This window comes from Pipistrellus kuhlii, unplaced genomic scaffold (genome assembly GCF_014108245.1).
Source record: "Pipistrellus kuhlii isolate mPipKuh1 unplaced genomic scaffold, mPipKuh1.p scaffold_m20_p_5, whole genome shotgun sequence".
In the NCBI taxonomy this organism is placed as follows: domain Eukaryota; kingdom Metazoa; phylum Chordata; class Mammalia; order Chiroptera; family Vespertilionidae; genus Pipistrellus; species Pipistrellus kuhlii.
The window spans coordinates 82,118,323-82,135,872 of NW_023425551.1; the positions used below are offsets into that span (position 1 = coordinate 82,118,323).

Sequence of the window (17,550 nt, forward strand, 5' to 3'; positions counted from 1 at the left end):
GGGAAGGGTCTGAGGGCTTGGACACAAGAAGAACCGGAGGTGGCAGGGAAGAGGATTTGGAATTTATTAAGGTCACAGGCACCCCTGCCTCCCATATTCAGCATTCCTGAGCCATACACTGCCACCTCTTTTGTAGCCTGGGAACTCAGTCCTCAGCAGCAGGAGGCCGCGGAGTGGTGGGGGGCGAGCAGAGTCCCGGTCCTGGAGGCAGTTACATGAAAAGTCCTCCTGGGAGGGGCAGAAACATGGACAGATGCACAGGTGGAGACAAATGGGGTGGGGCGCGCGCCCTCCTCTGTCCCTGGCCCTCGGGAGCTTGGCCCTTCCTTCAGCGCCTCCAGACTCCCCACAGGTCAGCGGGGTTCCTCTTCCCAGCCCTCCCCCTCCCCAGGGCGGCCTCATACCAGTGACTTCCACTGAGGCCCCGGTGATGTATCCACTGTCATCAGATGCCAAGAATGCGACCACATCTGCCACGTCTATGGGAGGAGTGGGGAGAGTGAAGGCTCCTACTCACCCTCATCGACCCAGAGAGCCATCATCTCTCACCGGAACCCTCCCCCAAACCCTGTGAGACCCTCTCTGACACCACAGGCTTTGGGACCTCATTCAGGGCCCTCCCCAGAGCCTCCCTTCACTCAGCGCTCACCCTCAGGGTCCCCCAAATGTCCCATCGGGATCAGTCCGGTCACCTGTAAGGAAACCCTCATGAGTGGCTGAAAGTTTCTTTCTTTCTTTTTTTTTTTTTTTTTTAGATTGAGTCCTGACCCTCTTTTCTTCTGTCTTCATTCCTATGCACTTCCTGATGGCCCGCTTCTAGCCAGGCGCTGGGTCTGGCATTCTCTGGCTCTCTCAAACCCAGCGTCTGGCCTCTGCACGTTCAGCTCTCTGCCCTCGCCCATGGCCTACCTTGTCCAGCACTTTCTGTGGCACTTTCTGTGTCATGGGCGTGGTAATGAACCCTGGGAGGACAGAGTTACAGCGGATCCCGTGTCTGTGGGAGGGAGAGCAGCTGCTGACTGTGGAAGAAGACCGATGACCCTTCCCTCGGAGCTCCCACAGCCCCAGCAGTCCTGGCCCCGGTGTCTGACCAACCTTCCCAGCTCCCGCGCTACAGTCTGGGTCAGCCCCATCACTCCAGCCTTGGACGCTGAGTAGTTGGTCTGTCCCAGGTTCCCCACCTGCAGGTGAGTCAGAGAGCTGGGATGAACCAGGAGCCCCAGGAGAACTCTCCTCTCTGGGCCCTGACCTCATCCCAGCTCCACCTGACCTTCCCTACGATGCTGCTGATGTTGATGATGGAGCCACGACAACCACTGGATACCAGGGCCTGGGCTGCAGCCTGAGTGACCAGAAAGGTACCCTAGTTGGGGGGACGGGGGAGAGTAACAAGGGAGAAGGATCAGCTGGAGCGAGAGTCATCCTGCAACTCCCTTCCCAAGAGAAAGGGGCCAGAAATGGCAGGTTTGGTCACCACCTTGAGGTTGACAGCTATGACTTTGTCCCAGTCATCCTCAGACATGTGGAGCAGAAACTCATCCCTCGTAATGCCCGCGCAGGACACAACGACAGACGGCGGGCGAGAAAAGCAGGCCTACGGAAGAGGGAGGTCACACACCAAAACCATCAAGCGCCCGGGCGGTGGAGGGCAGCGCCTGGAGGGCGAGGTCGCCCGCGTTCACCTGCACTTGCTCCAGCAGGCGCCGGGCGGCCCCGGCCTCAGACACGTCAGCCTGGAAGGCCGCGTGGGCCCCACGGGGCGCCCCCTCCTCGCCCCCCGGGCCGCCCAGCAGCCGCACGGTCTCCTGGGCCGCTGCCCCGTCCAGGTCGCAGGCGGCCACGGCGGCCCCCTCTCGGGCCAGGCGCACACTGACGGCGCGGCCAATGCCGCTTCCCGCACCTGCGGGCGAGAACACGCGGGGTGGGCGCGGGCAGGGGCCAGAGGTGGACAGGCGGTTAGTAGGATCCGGGCCAGCGGCTGCAGAGGCCAAGGGCACCCCAACCCGCCCTGAAAGGGACCCCGCAACCTGTGACCAGGGCCAGCGCGGAGCCCAGCCGGAGCGGAGTCGCCATGGCTGGCTGTGGGCGGGACCAGCCCGGAGCCAATCCGGGCGCAGAGGGGGCGTGGCGAGAGCAAAGCCTGGCCAATGGCAGCCGCGGCAGCTTTAGCCGCCGGCGGCCACCCGCTCGAGCAGACCTCCCACCACGGGGGCGTGGCCAGGCGCCGCTACTTGGGGCCACGAGGAGTGGGAAGATGAGGGGCCCCCATTTCCCCCCAAAAGACAAAGAATGCATTCAGGGCGGGAGATCCGAGGACTTTTTATTTCCGGTCACCACCCCACCCCCTCGACCCAAACAGAGATATAAAAAATATTAGAAACAAAAATCAGGCAACGAGATTAGCAACTAAAGCCCCCCCCCCCCCCCCCCCCAAATCAAGACACACGATTGAAGTTTAGTAGATGTTTATCGCGACTCCAGCTGCCGGGACTCCCAGGGCTCTAGCCCTGCCTGCAGCCTCCACCCACAGGCGGGGGGGGAGGGAGAGGGCCTGGAGAAACCTGTGTGGGGCAGCTTGGTTGTCCGAGAACAGGTGGGGTAGGAGACTCCCGGTAGGCTGCCATCAATGGCCTCTTCCAGCCTTCCACCTGGCCCCATTTAGCCCCACACCCAACAACGTGGTCAGCACATGCCCAACACTATGGTCCCTCTGGCCTCTCATGCTCATCTCCTCAGCTCCTATAAGACTGTCAAATCTTGCTGCTTTCATGCCGAAATGACTACTTCCCTAGGCAACAACTCCTTCCTTTGGCAGATGAATCTGGCCAGAGCCCCCAACCTCCGCAGACCCCGGACCCAGAGGACTTCAGAGGCTAACGGTTTGGGGCTGGGGTGGGGGCAGTTTACTCCGCCTCTCACTCGAGGTGGGCAATCAGCACCATCATGCCAACTCCTCCCAGCAGCCCCAGCACCTCCAGAAGTGACTGCAATGGCGAAGCCTCCCTCAACAGCTCAGGCAACACGGACACCGTTGCTACGTAGATAAAGCCACCTGCAGTGAATGGCAGAATCCAGCCAGGACCTGTACCACCTGCAACTTCACTGCCCACTGCCCCGCCTTCCGTTAAGAGGGCACAGGCGGTGCCTGCCAGCGCCCCTATTGCCGTCAGTAGTTGCAGACACATTGCCTGGTGGGCAGAAAAGAGAGAGAGGCACTCAGCATCAAAAGGGTATCGGTAGTTTAGACATGGCTGCTAGGAGGTAGGTATACATGGGCAGGGTGTATGTCTTTGGAAACAAGAGGTACGATAAAGCCCTAGCTGGTTTGGCTCCGTAGTAGTGTTGGCCTGCAGACTGAAGGGTCCCGGGTTCGATTCTGGTCAAGGGCACATGTCCAGTAGGAGTAAAGGAAGCAGCCAATCAATGATTCTCTCTAATCATTGATGTTTTTCTCTCCCTTCTTTTTTTTTATTTTATAAAATATAATTTATTGATATTTCACAGAGAGGAGGAAGGGAGAGACAGAGAGCTAGAAACGTCAATGAGAGAGAAACATCGACCAGCCGCCCCTTGCATACCCCCTACCAGGGATGTGCGCGCAACCAATGTACATGCCCTTGACTGGAATCGAACTTGGGACCTTTCAGTCCGCAGACTGACGCTCTACCACTGAGCCAAACCGGCTTCGGCTCTCCCTTCTTCTTAAATTAAAAAAAAAAAAAGAAAAGAAAGGGAGGAGGTCTAGAATAAGCATTTTCTGAAAAGTCTTAGATATCAAAAAGGTCCTTTTCACAGACCTTTTGATTCAGTAATCTAAGGTGGGGAGTGTGGTCTGAAAGACCCAATAAACCATTCAGATGGTTTATGGACCACAGTTCAAGAAATGCTAAGTGCCCGGGCTTATGTGGCTCAGTTGGTTGGAGTGCTGTCCTGTGCACGGAAAGGTTCTGGGTTCTATTCCTGGTCAGGACACATACCTAAGTTGCAGGTTTGGTCCTGGTTGGGACACGTACAAAATAAAGAAAACGCTTAGGTAAGGATTAAAAAAGAAGAAAAAGAAATACTAAGCATAGAAAAAAGGAACCGAACTTCCCCTCATGTCCAGGCTTACTGTCAATAACAGTGTGACTTGTTTGAAAGGAGAGGCAGACCTGGGTTTGGGGTGGATGAACGGGGAGTAGGCACATCATCACCCACCTGCTTTTTGCTGCAGCCAGACTGGACCAAGATGGCAAAGTCGCCAACTTCGTGGGGTACTTCATGTAGCAGGACAGTCATTGTGGTCAGGATCCCCAATCCCAGACCCCCTCGATATGAAGCACCGATGGCCAGACCATCTGTGAAGTTGTGTGCCAGGTCAGCAGCCAGATTGAGGTACCCTGATACGCGGAGATCTTACACGGGAGGAAAGGAAGACAGAACAGTTAGACACCCCATCACCCCATCTCAGCCCTGGTCAGTCATTCTCACATCTTCCCCCAGAGACCACTTCAACCAGCCCTTCAGTGTTTTCCGGACACGTCATTACCCACTGCGCATGTTCCATGTGATTCATGACGATGCCCCGGGCCCAGGCTTACTCTGGACCTCACCTGAGCCTGTCTTTTCCTCTTCAGAATTCTGAGGTCTCATTGGCCCATCTTTGGGCCCTGTGCCCCCTCCTCTCCGCTTCCTCAACCCCTCTGCTTCCTTTTCTTCTTCCTTGGAGTTCTGTTTCTCCTTTGCAGAACGCTCTGAGAGAAGGAAGGAGCCGATAAGAGTGGGGAACTGCCCTCGCACCTAAGGGCCATGAGACGAAGGGAGTCTGAGGCGAGTGAGGCGGCTTCAGTGAGGTTGTTCCTGGGCTTACCCTGTGTTCCGTGTCCATGACTTCCGTGTGTGTGATCATGTCCATGACTGTGTCCGTGTCCTCCTTTCACATGCCTCACAAATTTCTCCACCACAAGAAAGGCGACAATCCCACTGAGGACCCACAGTCCCACAGACAAAATAGGGCCCTGGCCTGGGAATGGATGCATTGAGATATTAAGGGAGATGTGGGTTCCAGACTCTCAGGTGTAGAAAAATTGGGAGGGATAAACCTTCCCCAGCTCCCAATCCCTATCTCCATCCTCCCCTTCCTCACCACTGTGGGAGTGTCCATGTCCCGGCTGCTCCTGAAGGTGGTGAGAATGAGGTTCTGAAAGGGGAGGAAAGGGCAGATGAGAAAATCCCTGCCCCAGGGGGATATGTTTGCAGAAATATTGGAAGGTCAGAGATCACAAAGGGGGAAGAACCCTTTACCCAAAGAACAAAGTATATTAAGACTAGAGGCCTGGTGCATGAAATTCAGGCATGGGGTGGGGTGGGTTGGGGGGTGGAGAAGTGGGGGGAAGGAAGGTCCCTCAGCCCAGCTTGCACCCTCTGGCAGTCCGGGAGCCCTTGGGGATGTCCAGGAGCCCAGTCCAGGAGCCCTTGGGGATGTCCAACTGATGGCTTAGGCTGTGCAAAGGGGGCTTAAGCCATCAGTTGGACATTCTCGGCACTGCCTTCGAGGTGGGTGGTCCCTACCACCGCTGCTGCGCTCACCAGCCATGAGCCTGGCTTCTCATTGAGTGGCTTCTGACTGAGCTGTGCTCCCCTTGGGTGTGCTCCCCTTGGGTGTGCACTGACCCCCAGGGGGCAGCTCCTGTGTTGAGTGTCTGCCCCCTGGTGATCAGTGCATGTCATAGCGACCGGTCATTCTGAAGTTTGGTTGATTTGCACATTGGCCTTTTATTATATAGGATTTGAGGTAGTGACTTGAGGTTACTTACCCAGGGCATGAGGAATGAGGTGCAGGAAGGCATCTCCCAGGAGTCCGCCAGAAGCAAAACTGAGCAAGATCTGAAGCAGAGAGCGGTGCCGGGGGGAGTTTGACTCCACAGGAATAAGGAAGAGGACGAAGAATGGAGCTGCAGAGATCAGCACTGTGGCCCCCAGTGCCTGGTAAGGGAGAGTCAGGGGTCAAGTGTGCAGGGTTTCCCAAAATCCAGAACCAGTCCCTCTCTCCCCCATCCCCTAGGGACTCACGTAGGCCCAGAGAGTGATGGTATCCAGGTCCCGCTTGCTGCCTGGAACCTCCCCATAGCCTCCATGGCTGTGCTCATGGCCATGTCCATGTCCTCTGTGGTGGAGGCTCTCATGGGAGTGGCCTTTGCTATGGTCATGATGCAAATCCTCATGCAAATGTTCGTGGTCATGACCATGGGTATGCCCATGCCAGATGCTCTCGTGCGTGTGGCCATGGCCGTGGGCGTGGCTGTGTCCATGATGGAAATCCTCATGTGAGTGGCCGTGGCCATGGAAGTCTTCGTGCAGGTCCTCATGCAGGTCGCCGTGACCCTCGTGTCCGGCCACTAGCAGCCCCAGGGCCGCCCAGGTCAGCAGTCCCACGGCCACCCAGAGGGGGGCCCCCAGGCGTCTGGCCATCACGCTGACCAGAGGGACAGAAACAGTGACTCCACTTGATCAACTCTACACCTGTGCGGGGTCCACTCACTCCGCTCGCGCCCTCCGTCCACGCCTACGAGCCGCTCCCCCATTCCATGTTGCCCCCACCCTCGGGGTTCCCAACTCGTTCTTTTTATTCCGAACCTCCTCCAGATTTAGGGCCCGGGACACCCGCTAAGCTCCGAGCCTCCGCTTACAGACTCTCTGGGCCCTCGTCTCTATGATGAGGTGGGGAAAGCCTGGAAAGGACGGGGGAAAGCGGGGAATGCTCACCGGCTCCGGGATCCTCTCCACGCCAGGTCTACTCGGACGTGGCAGTCCCGCCTCTAGCTCTCGCGGGAACAGGAAGTCTCGTCTCTCGGCTCCAGTCCTTTACCAATATGGCGGCGCCCCGGCGGCGGGGGGCCGGCCCCGGCGCGCGTGCGCGGGTGCGGAGGTTATTTGAGGGGAGGGTGGGCGCGGCCGGCTCCCAGGCCGGAGACCGCCTCCTCCGTTTTCAACTAGACGAGGGGGCGGGAACTAGCTCGGCGACTTCCCTTCTGTACCAAGATGGCTGCCACATCGGCGCTGTCATTTTGGTGCAGAGCAAAGCGAAGCGCTTAATTCGACCCGGGTCAGACCGGAGTCTCTTTCTCTAGGGCTGCTTCGTGCTCAGCTGGCCTCTCAGTCAGCCCCTGGGGACCTCTGGTACCTCCTCGCTATCCCGGCGCTCAGCCTGGAACCATGTCTTGGGCTGCTCGCCCGCCCTTCCTCCCCCAGCGGCATGCCGCGGGGCAGTGTGGGCCGGTGGGGGTGCGAAGAGAAATGCATTGTGGGGTCGCGTCCCGGTGGCGGCGGCGACGGCCCTGGCTGGATCCTGCGGCGGCGGCGGCGGCGGCGGCGGCCGGAGGACAACAAACCCCGGAGCCGGAGCCGGGGGAGCCTGGACTGGACGCGATGGGCGACAGCGGGCGGGGTGAGTGTCCAGCGAGCGGCCCTGGGAGCCAGGGGCCGCGCTCCCTGCACCCCTCCCCCTCTCGGGGTGCTCTTCCCCCTGCGCTCCCGCCCCCTTGTTTGTAAACACGCGTCCCCTCCCTCCCCGGGGCCCTGGCGCCCTCCCTCCGGGGCGGGGCGGGGGAACTTCCGCCCTCCGGCCCCTGCGCTCCGGGGCGGCACACCGCCCTCCGGGGCTGGGGCCGGAGTCCTGGCGTGTGAGGCGCCTGGCTTTGGAAGGCGGGTCCTGCGTTCTGGGAGAGGTGTCTCCCGCCTGCCTTGTTTTCCTGCGCGCCCCGGCCACGATGGGAGTGGAGGGCCTAGCCCACGTGTTGCCCCACCCACAGGAGACTGGCTTGGGCGTCTGGCTTGGGGTGACCAAATACATTGCTTGGAGGTTTCCTCGCCTGAATTGTCCTTCTCTCCTTTGTGAATCCCTCCTGTCGCCACAATTAGAAGTTGAACTGTTGTGTGATAACCGGGTGTCTCTGGGCATGGGAACGGGGTAGGTGGGGGGGGGGGCAGGGAGCAGTGGAGGATTTGAAAAAGTCTTCAGTTGAATGATGGAGGACTCATTTTCTCTTTTTGTCTCTCCTGTCTGTGTGTCTTTGTGCCTCTGTGTGCCCCTCCCCCAGACTCCCGAAGCCCAGACAGTTCCTCCCCCAATCCCCTTTCCCAGGGTGCTCCTCCCCACTCTCCTCCTGGGCCGCCTCTGCCCCCGTCAGCAGCCCCTTCCCTTGGAGGCTCTGGGGCCCCACCCCCACCCCCGATGCCACCCCCTCCCCTGGGCTCCCCCTTCCCCGTCATCAGCTCTTCCATGGGCTCCCCTGGCCTGCCCCCTCCAGCTCCCCCAGGATTCTCCGGGCCTGTCAGCAGTCCCCAGGTGAGAGGGTGTGATCCACATTCTGCCTCCACTTTCATTTCCTTGTGACCTGAGATCCTCGTGTGAACTTCCCCATGACCCAGTGGCCTCCAGACCTAATTCTGGCAGGCCTGCTGTCCTTGTGAGACCCCCTGAGGTGACTGATCTTGCAGTGCATGAGTCCACCCCAATCCCAAAGGAACCCCAATATTCCTAATGTCCTTTCATCTGTCAGTGGTTTTCTGCCCTTTTGGTCCCATCTGCCCTTCTGAGATACGTACCTCAGGGCCACTGTGTTGCACTATTTCAAGGGCCACTGTGCGTCCAGGCTCCGGGCTGTGCCCCAGGCCTGCCCTCCACGCAGACGGCTGTAACGGTGCCCTCTGGGATGTGCAGTGCAGGGCCCTGCCTGGGTGTTAGGGCATGCCTTCCGTCTCCTCTGATTCTCTTTCCCAGTGAGTCTCCCCATGACTTCCCTATCTCCCCTATCCCAGATTAACTCAACAGTGTCGCTCCCTGGGGGTGGGTCTGGCCCCCCTGAAGATGTGAAGCCACCAGTCTTAGGGGTCCGGGGCCTGCACTGTCCACCCCCTCCAGGTGGCCCTGGGGCTGGCAAACGGCTGTGTGCAATCTGCGGGGACCGGAGCTCAGGTATGGGGCTCAGGAGACCAGCAGATGGGAAGAGAGGCACCCTGTTTGCCTTTCACCATCCCCGTGGGATTCCCAGGGCCCCATGGGCTTTCTTTGGAGCAAGTGAGCAGGGGAGGCCCAGTGAGAGCTAAAGAACCGAAGCTCAGATGCGGTGGGGCGGTTAGAGGGGAGAGGGGACTGGACCACCTCCCGTCCTCGTTTCCCAGCTAAGCACAGAGTAGACTTGGCAGGAGACTCGTGGTGAGCGATCTCCATGCAGCCTTGCTGTTGCCGTCCCCTCCCCGCAGGCAAACACTACGGCGTGTACAGCTGTGAGGGCTGCAAAGGCTTCTTCAAGCGCACCATCCGCAAGGACCTGACCTACTCGTGCCGGGACAACAAGGACTGCACCGTGGACAAGCGCCAGCGCAACCGCTGCCAGTACTGCCGCTACCAGAAGTGCCTGGCCACGGGCATGAAGCGGGAAGGTAAGGGCCCGCCCGCCCAGGCTGCCCACCCTCTGGGAGGGGGGAGGAGGCAGGAGGGAGGAGGGAGGAGGAAGGTTAGGACCTCTCACCTCTCAGGAAGACTGGACGTTTTCTCTCCTCCAGAGGGCGATATTTGATTTCTCTCCCCTCCTCGTCAGCTCTTCTCCTGAAACCCTCATCTGATCCCTTAGTTTCCTTCTTAATGGTTCTGCCTCTGCCTCTGGCCTGTGCCTGTGACCCTGCCCAGTCTGGTGTGAGGGTGGATAACTTTCCTCCCGTGACAGGCATCTCTGTGTCCCTCTCTGACCTGAGCAGCCCTTCCTCTCTGACCCAGTGCTCCCTCTCTGGTCTCCTCCAAACTCCTCTCTGGAGTCCGCTCTCGTAAGCTACAGACTTTATGAAGACCTCAGGGCTACCGCCCCTTTTAAATCTTATCTTCTTCAGTCTGCCTCTGGAATTCTGAGAGGCACCTAGAGAGAGTATCTTGATTAAATCTCTCATTTTAAAAATATATTTTATTGATTTTGTACAGAGAGGAAGGGAGAGAGATAGAAAGCTAGAAACATCGGTGAGAGAGAGTCATCAATCAGCTGCCTCTTGCACACCCCCTACTGGGGATATGCCCGCAACCAAGGTACATGCCCTTGACCGGACTCGAACCCGGGTCCCTTCAGTCCCCAAGCCGACGCTCTATCCATTGAGCCAAACCGGTCTCGGCTAAATCTCTCATTTTAGAGATGAGCCCGAGGCCTAGCTCTTCCCAGGTCATGCAGTAAACGAGTGGTAGAGCTGGGATGAGAACTCACGTCTCTGAAGATCCAGGCCAGTGCTCCTTCCACTGCCTCTGTGTTGGGTCAGAGAGCACAGGATTTGCAGTCAGGCACTCTTAGATTCAGATGTATGACTTACCATTGTGTGAACTTGGGCATGCTATTTAATTCTCTAGGCCTGAAATTCTTCATCCTTAAAAATGGAGACAAGAGCCTGGCCCGTGTTCCTCAGTGGTTAGAACATTGGCCTGCGCTCCGAAGGGTCCACTGTTCCATTCCGGTCAAGGGCACATACCTGTGTTGCAGGTTGGATCCCCACCCTAGATGGGCAGGGCACGTGTGATCAGGATTTAGGGAAGCAACCAATCAGTGTTTCTCTCTCCTCCTCCTTCTCTCCCTCCCTCCCATCCTCCCTTCCACTCTCTAAAAATCAATGGAAAAAATATCCTTGAGTGAGGATTAACAAAACAAGATAAAACAAAACAAAAACAAAACAAAAAAAGGAAAAATGGATACAAGGACTCATAGGGTTGTTATAATAGAATGAATGTTAAAATGTGCTTGGCCCTTATTAAATGTTAGCTTTCTCCCTAATTCCTTTATCCTCTCCTTCCCTCTCCTTCTTGGTTTATGTGCCCTTTTACAATCCCTCTTCCAGAGGTCCCTAGTCTCTATTATTTGTAGTGACTCCCCCGTTTCTATAAATATCTCCTAGGGCCATCAGATGCTGGTAAGGCCCTAAGGACACTGCAGAATCTCCTCCTGGCAGGCTGCTGACTTTCCACTTTTTGTCCCCTCCCCCCAGCGGTACAGGAGGAACGGCAACGGGGGAAGGACAAGGACGGGGACGGAGAGGGGGCTGGGGGAGCCCCCGAGGAGATGCCTGTGGACAGGATCCTGGAGGCAGAGCTTGCCGTGGAGCAGAAGAGTGACCAGGGCGTTGAGGGTCCCGGGGGAACCGGGGGCAGCGGCAGCAGCGTGAGTGATGGGGTCAATCCGCTCTCCTTCCTGATGGGGGTGGGGGCGTGGGAACCTGGGTCTGTCCTGCCTCTCCGCCCCCCCCTTCCCCGCCTCCCCCTCACAACCGTCCTAACACTGCCTGGAACTGGAAGTGCTGCCAAACCAGGTCTCTGAAATACCTGAGGTGGGTGAATGTGTCCTCTGTCCCCCTCCAGACAGCCCCCTGGTTGGCAGAACCACAGGCAAGTCCCAAGTCAGTGTTCTCACAAATGCCGGGAGAAAAGCCTGACGAGGCCCTGGGAGTCCCAGGGGTCGGTCACATGGGGCTTGAAGAGAGATACCACGTTGTAGGAGCGGGTGTCAAAGTCTTACAAGGGGAGCTCCCAGCGTACTTCCAAACCTCCCATAACTCTCACCCCATCTCCCGCAGCCCAACGACCCCGTGACTAACATCTGCCAGGCAGCTGACAAACAGCTCTTCACGCTTGTTGAGTGGGCGAAGAGGATCCCACACTTTTCCTCCTTGCCTCTGGATGATCAGGTCATATTGCTCCGGGCAGGTCAGTGACCTTGGGTCCCTTTGACCTCTTGACCCTTTTTGACACGACCTTCAGTGGCCCCAGTGCACACTTGCATACTCGGGGAGCCAGGCTCATTGACTTGGCCGCCTTTTCCTCTCTCCCCCTGGTGCACTTTGAATCCCACGGCCTGATCTCTGGCCCCTGGCCCTTGTTGCTCCCGCCCAGGCTGGAATGAGCTCCTCATTGCCTCTTTCTCCCATCGATCCATTGATGTCCGAGATGGCATCCTCCTTGCCACAGGTCTTCACGTGCACCGCAACTCTGCCCATTCCGCAGGCGTGGGAGCCATCTTTGATCGGTCAGTGGCCCTCCGCTGGGCTGGCCTATAGGTAGAGGGGGTGGGGCTATAGGCTGGTCCGTGTCCAAGGCTGGCTGAGCTGTGACCTTTGAGTGACCTGCAGGTCCCTCTCCAGGGTGCTGACAGAGCTAGTGTCCAAAATGCGTGACATGAGGATGGACAAGACAGAGCTTGGCTGCCTGAGGGCAATCATTCTGTTCAATCCAGGTAAGAGGAGGTCATCCCATCTCTCCAGACCAAAGCAACCTTGGAGCCTCCTCATCTCCGGAGACTCCTAAGTTACCCAGCTCTCCCCTCAGTGAGACCCTCTGCCGGAAATCTCCCACATAACCCGACGCATCCCCTGTCCACTAACGCATTCCCCTCCGACCCCTCCCACAAACCCAGTTCCCTGACCGGCATCCGGAGAAGGGCCAGTAGAGGGCCCGAAGGCAACAGCTGCTCATGTGGGCCACGTCGCCCCGTTTGGGCTGATGTGACGGCCGCCTCCTTCCCCCTCCTCCCCCTCCTCCTCCTCCTCCCCCTCCTCCTCCTCCTCCTCCTCCTCCTCCTCCTCCTCCTCCTCCTCCTCCTCCTCCCCCTCCTCCTCCCCTCCTCCCCTGCTGTTCCAGATGCCAAGGGCCTCTCCAACCCCAGTGAGGTGGAGATCCTGCGGGAGAAAGTGTATGCGTCACTGGAGACCTACTGCAAACAGAAGTACCCTGAGCAGCAGGGACGGTGAGGAGGGGTGGGGTGAGGGATTGTGGGGACTGAGGATCCCAGGGGGGTGGAGGTTGGGGGGCCACAGGGGTGGAGGTGTGTTTAGGGCCTATGCGATCCCAGCTCTCACTCCCGTTCTCTCGCCCCCACCTCAGGTTTGCTAAGCTGCTGCTACGTCTTCCTGCTCTCAGATCCATTGGCCTTAAGTGTCTAGAGCACCTGTTCTTCTTCAAGCTCATCGGTGACACCCCCATCGACACCTTTCTCATGGAGATGCTCGAGGCGCCCCACCAGCTGGCCTGAGCCCGGACAGACGTGGTGCTTCCCACACTGGAGGAGTGCACATCCGGGGGACTCCGAGCCTTGGGGGCAGGGTGGGGAGGGGCCGTGTGCCTGGAGTGTTGGTGGGGTGAGGACTAGGGAGCAGGACCGAGACCTCCAGGGGATCATCAACCCTCCAAAGGGTTCGCGTGATATCCCAAGTCAGAGGGGACCCCAGACCCTGTGAGAGCTGGACCTCTCGGAGTTTGTCTGGGTCCACCGTGGCCGGGGTGCGTCCTCACCGGCCCGGAACGCTCTTCCCAGCACAGAGCACTGGCCTTGCTCCGGGGCCTTGCTTCCTTCTCCCTTGCCTCACTGGCTCCCTGTCTGGAGAGCGGATACGGGAACTCTCCCCGAGATGGATGTTGGGGGGCAGGCCCCCCATTACTTCCATGACGGACATGAGAGTAAGGCTCCGACAGGCCTTCCTCTCACCACGGCTGGCGGATCAGGGCTGCTCCGTCACTGTCCGAGTCACTCGCACGTCACCTCCCGCAGTCAGACTGGGAACAAGGTGGTGGTGGTGAAGGGTGGGTAGGGCTGTAGGACCCATCTGCTATTTTTAATTTCCTATGAGGATAGAGACTTACAGTTAGACTCAAAGAAGTACTGTACGCCCCGCTGACTCGATGCCAGTGGTGGAGGTGGGTTGGGGAAGGCAGGGCCTCCGGGCGGGGGCCTCACCCCTCGCCCATCTCTTCCTGTCTAACGGGAAGGGCCTGGGCTGCGTGGCAGGGTGTCCGGCCGGGCACACCTTAGGCTGGGGCAGCCCGTCCGCACCGAGGGGAGGGGCGGCCTGTGGAGATGGGTGCCGGGCTGCATGATTTTTGCCCTGCAGCTCTTCTCTCCGGGGTTTCTTCCCTCTTTCCCTCTCGTATAAAACTGCTTTCGAATTAAAACGCTGTTTTCTGGCCTGAGGTGACTGGCGTGGACAGTGCTGCGTCTCGCGGGTGTGGGTATCCGGGCGGTGGGGACCTCCAGACACGCTCCCTTGACACTAACGGAGCCTGAGGCTCCCTGGGGCCCGCGGGCGGCGCAGGGTGGGGGACACAAGGCGCCCTTTGTCGGGAGGGGGAGGAGGTGTGGCGGCGGGGGCGGGGCGGCCGGGAGGAAGGGGGGCGGCGGTTCTCAAAGGCGCCTTGTTCGCTGCGCCCTCCTAGCGCCAGCGGGCGGCGGCGCCTCGCCTGCCCCGTCTCCGTCTCCGTCTCCGTCTCCGCTGCCCGGGCTCCGGCAGACCCGGCGCCGTGCCCGGCCCGGCCGAGGGGCTCCTGGGCGCCGCGGCCGCGGGCCCGCCCGGAGGGAGGCGGCCTCTTGTCCCTGGGTGACCCTGTTCCAGCCCGGCCGCTGCCCCCTCGCTCTCCCTGGGTCCCTGTCCACCTGGGCTCCGGGGACCCCCCGCCCCCCTTCCATCTCCTGGGACTGGTTACCCGTTTGTCTGCGACCTCTGCCCCACGCGTTCCCGAGACCTCTGCCCCGGCCCCGGGTACCCCCCCGCCCCCGGTCTGCCCCCCCTCCCCCGTGGGGTGCGGGTCCCCAGCGCTGTCCGCGCCGCGGCTATAAATACCGCCGGCCGCTCTGTCATTACGCGGGCGGGGCGGCCGGGAGGTAATTATGGGGACCCGATGGGGGGGCAGCGACCCCCAGGCCCGCCCATCCCCTCCCCCTGCACCCAAACCCCACCCAGGACGCTGCCGAAGGAGGGTCCTGGCCCCCAGGGAGAGGGAAGGGGGGGGGCTGTGACTGCAGGTCTGGGTCCTGGAAAAGGACGGGGCGTGCGGGAGATATTGGGGTTCCCGAAGAATCGTGGGGTGCAGTCCCCTGGTCCTCGCGAGGAGCAGGTCAGGAGGAGCCCCCGCCCGCCCGGGCCAGGTGGAGGCGGGGTGGGGTTTGGCGGGTGTGGGCGGCGGCCGGGGGCGGGGGCTGGCCGGGGGCGGGGGCGCCGTGGGGGCTCCGGCCGCCGGGGTGGCCGGGGACACACAGGAGCGGCGGCCGCGGAGGAGCGAGCAGCGGAGCCCCGACGGCGCCTCGCTGCATGGAGCTGGGCCGCTGAGCGCCGCCAGCCCCAGCCTCTGCCCCCGGACCCGCCGGCTCAGCGGGGCTCACCGCTCGCTCCCGGCAGCCTCGGTCCCTGCAGCCCGCGCCGTCCGTCTGTCCGGCCATGGAGCGGTGCGGCCGCCTCCTCCTGCTCCTGCCGCTGGTGCTGGGGCTGAGCGGGGCCCCGGCCCGGGCAGGTAGGCGCCCCGCGCCCCGGCCCTGGCGTCGGGCTGGAGCCCCAGGACCCGCCGGGACAGCGAATGCCTGGGGCGAGCTTCTGATCCCGCCGGGGCTCCGGGGACCAAAGGTCTGGGTGGAGGGCAGGACCCTGGGCGCCGGTGCCAGCGTAGGCTCCTTTCCACTGAGCTGACGGGAGGGCAGCTGAGGCTGAGGTGGGGCTTCAGCTTAGAGGGCCATGGGGGGCTGCTGCTGGGGTCCTGGCGAGAGCACAGCGGCCAGGCCGTGGGGTCCAGCCTGCGGGCGAGGGGAGATGGATGGTGACGGGGGTGTGCATGTCTTCGGGACTCTCTATCCATGTCTTGGGGCCCAGGGGAGCATTCCTGCCGGTGAGAGCAGAGCCAGTCCGCAGAGAGGGGGTGCCTGGGCTATTTTTTCCGTTGGCTCCTCGGACAGGATCCCCTTCCCCCTCCCCGTGCCCTCGATGCTGCCACGCGGCTGGCTCTGGGGAGCACTGGGGCTGGCTGCCAACAGGACGGCCGCTGGACGGAGGGGGATCAGGTGTCTGAGGTGGGAGCCAACCCTTCGCATTCCTGCCCCGCCCCTCCCCCTCCGGCCAGCCGGGCTCTCCTGGGACCCCGGTGTCCACAACCCCAGCCTTTTCCTCCTTTTCCCAGGACCCAGGGCTCCTGGCCCCTAGGAGAGGGGGTTTGATGGGGCGGGGGCGGGGGTGAGAAGGACTCAGAGCACCTGGGTGCTAGGCCGGCTGAGCAAGCCGCCCCCCACTCCTGGAAACTCTGGAGACTGATTTGCATATAACTTGACTATTCATTTCTCCTCCGCTTTGGAAAGAAAGCGGTCAGCGTAGCAGCAGAAAGGACTTAGATCAGATCGCAGAAGGAAGAACTTCCCAGCTGTGAGCCGTGTGAGCTCAGGGACGGGAGCCAGTGCGCAGTGTCTAGGCTCCAGGGTCTTTCTTGGGGGAAGGGACCTGGCGCAGGGAGGTGGGAGATGCTGAGAAGGTGGAGATGGGACTCCACAGGCGAATTCAGAGAGTAAGGAGGGGGCCCTCGGGGCCCAGAGGTGGCGTGGAGGGGGCGATGGGGCTGCTGGGGAGCCGGTGGGGCAGTTGAGGCCGGAGACCCTGGGGCAGCGATGAGCCGAGGTAAGGAGACAGGTGGGCAGCGTGGAGTCCCCTGGAGGACGGAGCTGCCCTTTGCAGGGGGAGGGTGGACGCACCTCCGAGGTCTCTGGCCGGGGTCTCTGAGTCTCTGTGTCTCACTCACCGCTGTCTCAAAGCGGCCCTTGTGTGTGGTGTTTGCGGAGCTGCCACACTCAGGGCCGGGCTCGGGTGGGGGTGAGGTGGGGGGGCAAGGCCGCGGTTTCCCGGCTCCTGGACTCAAAGGGCCTTTTCTCTGCCTGCCGGCACCACCTCAGCCACCCCGCCCAGCTCGCTCTCCAGACCGCTCTGCCTGCCCGGCCCTGCTTCTGTGAAGGTTCAGCAGGAACTTTCTTTGGGGCTTTTCCAACCTGGAGCTGGTGGTGTGAGGAGCGTGAGCAGTGGGAGCCAGAAGCGGGGTGGTGCCCTCTGTCTCCCGAGTCTCAGCCCGAGGAAGCCGGTGCCAGGGGACAGGCCGGTGGCCTGAGTCCTGGGTGCTGAGGGGCGGGGGTGGGGGGGACAGGGTGGGAGTTCCAGGTGTGGGGAGCTCGCTGGGTTTTGGGCAAGGACTCTGATGGGATCCACAGATGTGTGGCTCGGAGCCCTGGACTCGCTCTGGCTCCCCGTGGCAGCTGCACGCTCCCCTCCACCTCCCTCCCCTGCCGTCCCTCAAGCTAGAGACACAGGCCTGGGGGTTCTTCTGGCGTCCCTGCCTCTTGGGGGGGGGGGTGCGACCCCACCTCCCCGTCAGGCGGCTGCAGCCGTTTGAAGCCTGCTCCCCGCGGGGCGCCCCGCTGCCCCACCCCCCACCCCCCTGCACCCTGCTCCTGCCGTGCCCAGGGTGATCGATTGCCCAGATGTTGTTTGTGCTGGAGACGTGGGCCGAGGCCAGAGACCCAGAGACCCAGAGATACAGACAGGCAGCGAGAGGGAGAAGGACCAGGAAAGAAAAAGGGGGACAGTGTGAGGGGTGTGGAGGAGGATGGAAAAGACGGGGAGACAGAAGACCAACAGATACAGAGACGAAGAGGAAGAGACAGTGAGGGAAAGACGGGGAGGTGGGTGGAGAGTTGAGAGAGATCTTGAGAGAGATTCTTAGGCAGAGATGGGGCGGGGGGGGGGGGGCAT

The 17,550-nt window shown here is 60.9% G+C and overlaps 4 protein-coding genes across 12 annotated transcripts in view; 2 read left to right on the forward strand and 2 right to left on the reverse strand.

The window, feature by feature from the left end:
* Window positions 1–40: 40 nt before the first annotated feature.
* On the reverse strand, window positions 41–2,157 carry HSD17B8 (hydroxysteroid 17-beta dehydrogenase 8). Of its 3 annotated transcripts, XM_036414684.2 has the most exons (9): window positions 2,028–2,157; window positions 1,683–1,900; window positions 1,478–1,594; window positions 1,271–1,363; window positions 1,096–1,181; window positions 910–994; window positions 650–692; window positions 405–479; window positions 41–228 (listed from the first exon to the last, which is right to left on the reverse strand). In XM_036414684.2, the coding sequence occupies exons 1-9, from the start codon at window positions 2,071–2,073 to the stop codon at window positions 212–214; spliced, it is 780 nt and encodes a 259-aa protein (XP_036270577.1). In that variant the 5' UTR covers window positions 2,074–2,157; the 3' UTR covers window positions 41–211. The 3 variants fall into 3 exon arrangements, with proteins under 3 accessions (XP_036270577.1, XP_045428764.1, XP_045428765.1); XM_045572808.1 differs by lacking the exon at window positions 650–692 and having other exon boundaries at window positions 1,271–1,342; XM_045572809.1 differs by lacking the exons at window positions 650–692; window positions 1,271–1,363.
* Window positions 2,158–2,448: 291 nt separating this feature from the next.
* On the reverse strand, window positions 2,449–6,892 carry SLC39A7 (solute carrier family 39 member 7). The gene is made up of 8 exons (XM_036414678.2): window positions 6,745–6,892; window positions 6,052–6,454; window positions 5,796–5,964; window positions 5,126–5,179; window positions 4,850–5,002; window positions 4,593–4,733; window positions 4,198–4,394; window positions 2,449–3,188 (listed from the first exon to the last, which is right to left on the reverse strand). Exons 2-8 carry the CDS (start codon window positions 6,448–6,450, stop codon window positions 2,916–2,918), a joined length of 1,386 nt encoding a protein of 461 aa, XP_036270571.1. The 5' UTR covers window positions 6,451–6,454; window positions 6,745–6,892; the 3' UTR covers window positions 2,449–2,915.
* A 130-nt stretch (window positions 6,893–7,022) lies between these two features.
* On the forward strand, window positions 7,023–13,964 carry RXRB (retinoid X receptor beta). 7 transcript variants are annotated; one of them, XM_036414671.2, is made up of 10 exons: window positions 7,023–7,426; window positions 8,079–8,326; window positions 8,800–8,956; window positions 9,244–9,423; window positions 10,999–11,171; window positions 11,584–11,713; window positions 11,900–12,032; window positions 12,136–12,239; window positions 12,644–12,749; window positions 12,887–13,964. In XM_036414671.2, the coding sequence occupies exons 1-10, from the start codon at window positions 7,195–7,197 to the stop codon at window positions 13,032–13,034; spliced, it is 1,611 nt and encodes a 536-aa protein (XP_036270564.1). In that variant the 5' UTR covers window positions 7,023–7,194; the 3' UTR covers window positions 13,035–13,964. The 7 variants fall into 7 exon arrangements, with proteins under 7 accessions (XP_036270564.1, XP_036270565.1, XP_036270567.1 ...); XM_036414672.2 differs by having other exon boundaries at window positions 12,148–12,239; XM_045572802.1 differs by lacking the exon at window positions 7,023–7,426 and adding an exon at window positions 7,742–7,948 and having other exon boundaries at window positions 8,903–8,956.
* A 1,056-nt stretch (window positions 13,965–15,020) lies between these two features.
* The window catches only part of COL11A2 (collagen type XI alpha 2 chain), a 30,546-nt gene continuing 28,016 nt past the window's right edge, over window positions 15,021–17,550 (forward strand). The window contains 1 exon segment of the mRNA XM_036414728.2: window positions 15,021–15,283. Within this exon segment, the coding sequence (XP_036270621.1) occupies window positions 15,211–15,283 (73 nt within the window). The 5' untranslated portion in view covers window positions 15,021–15,210.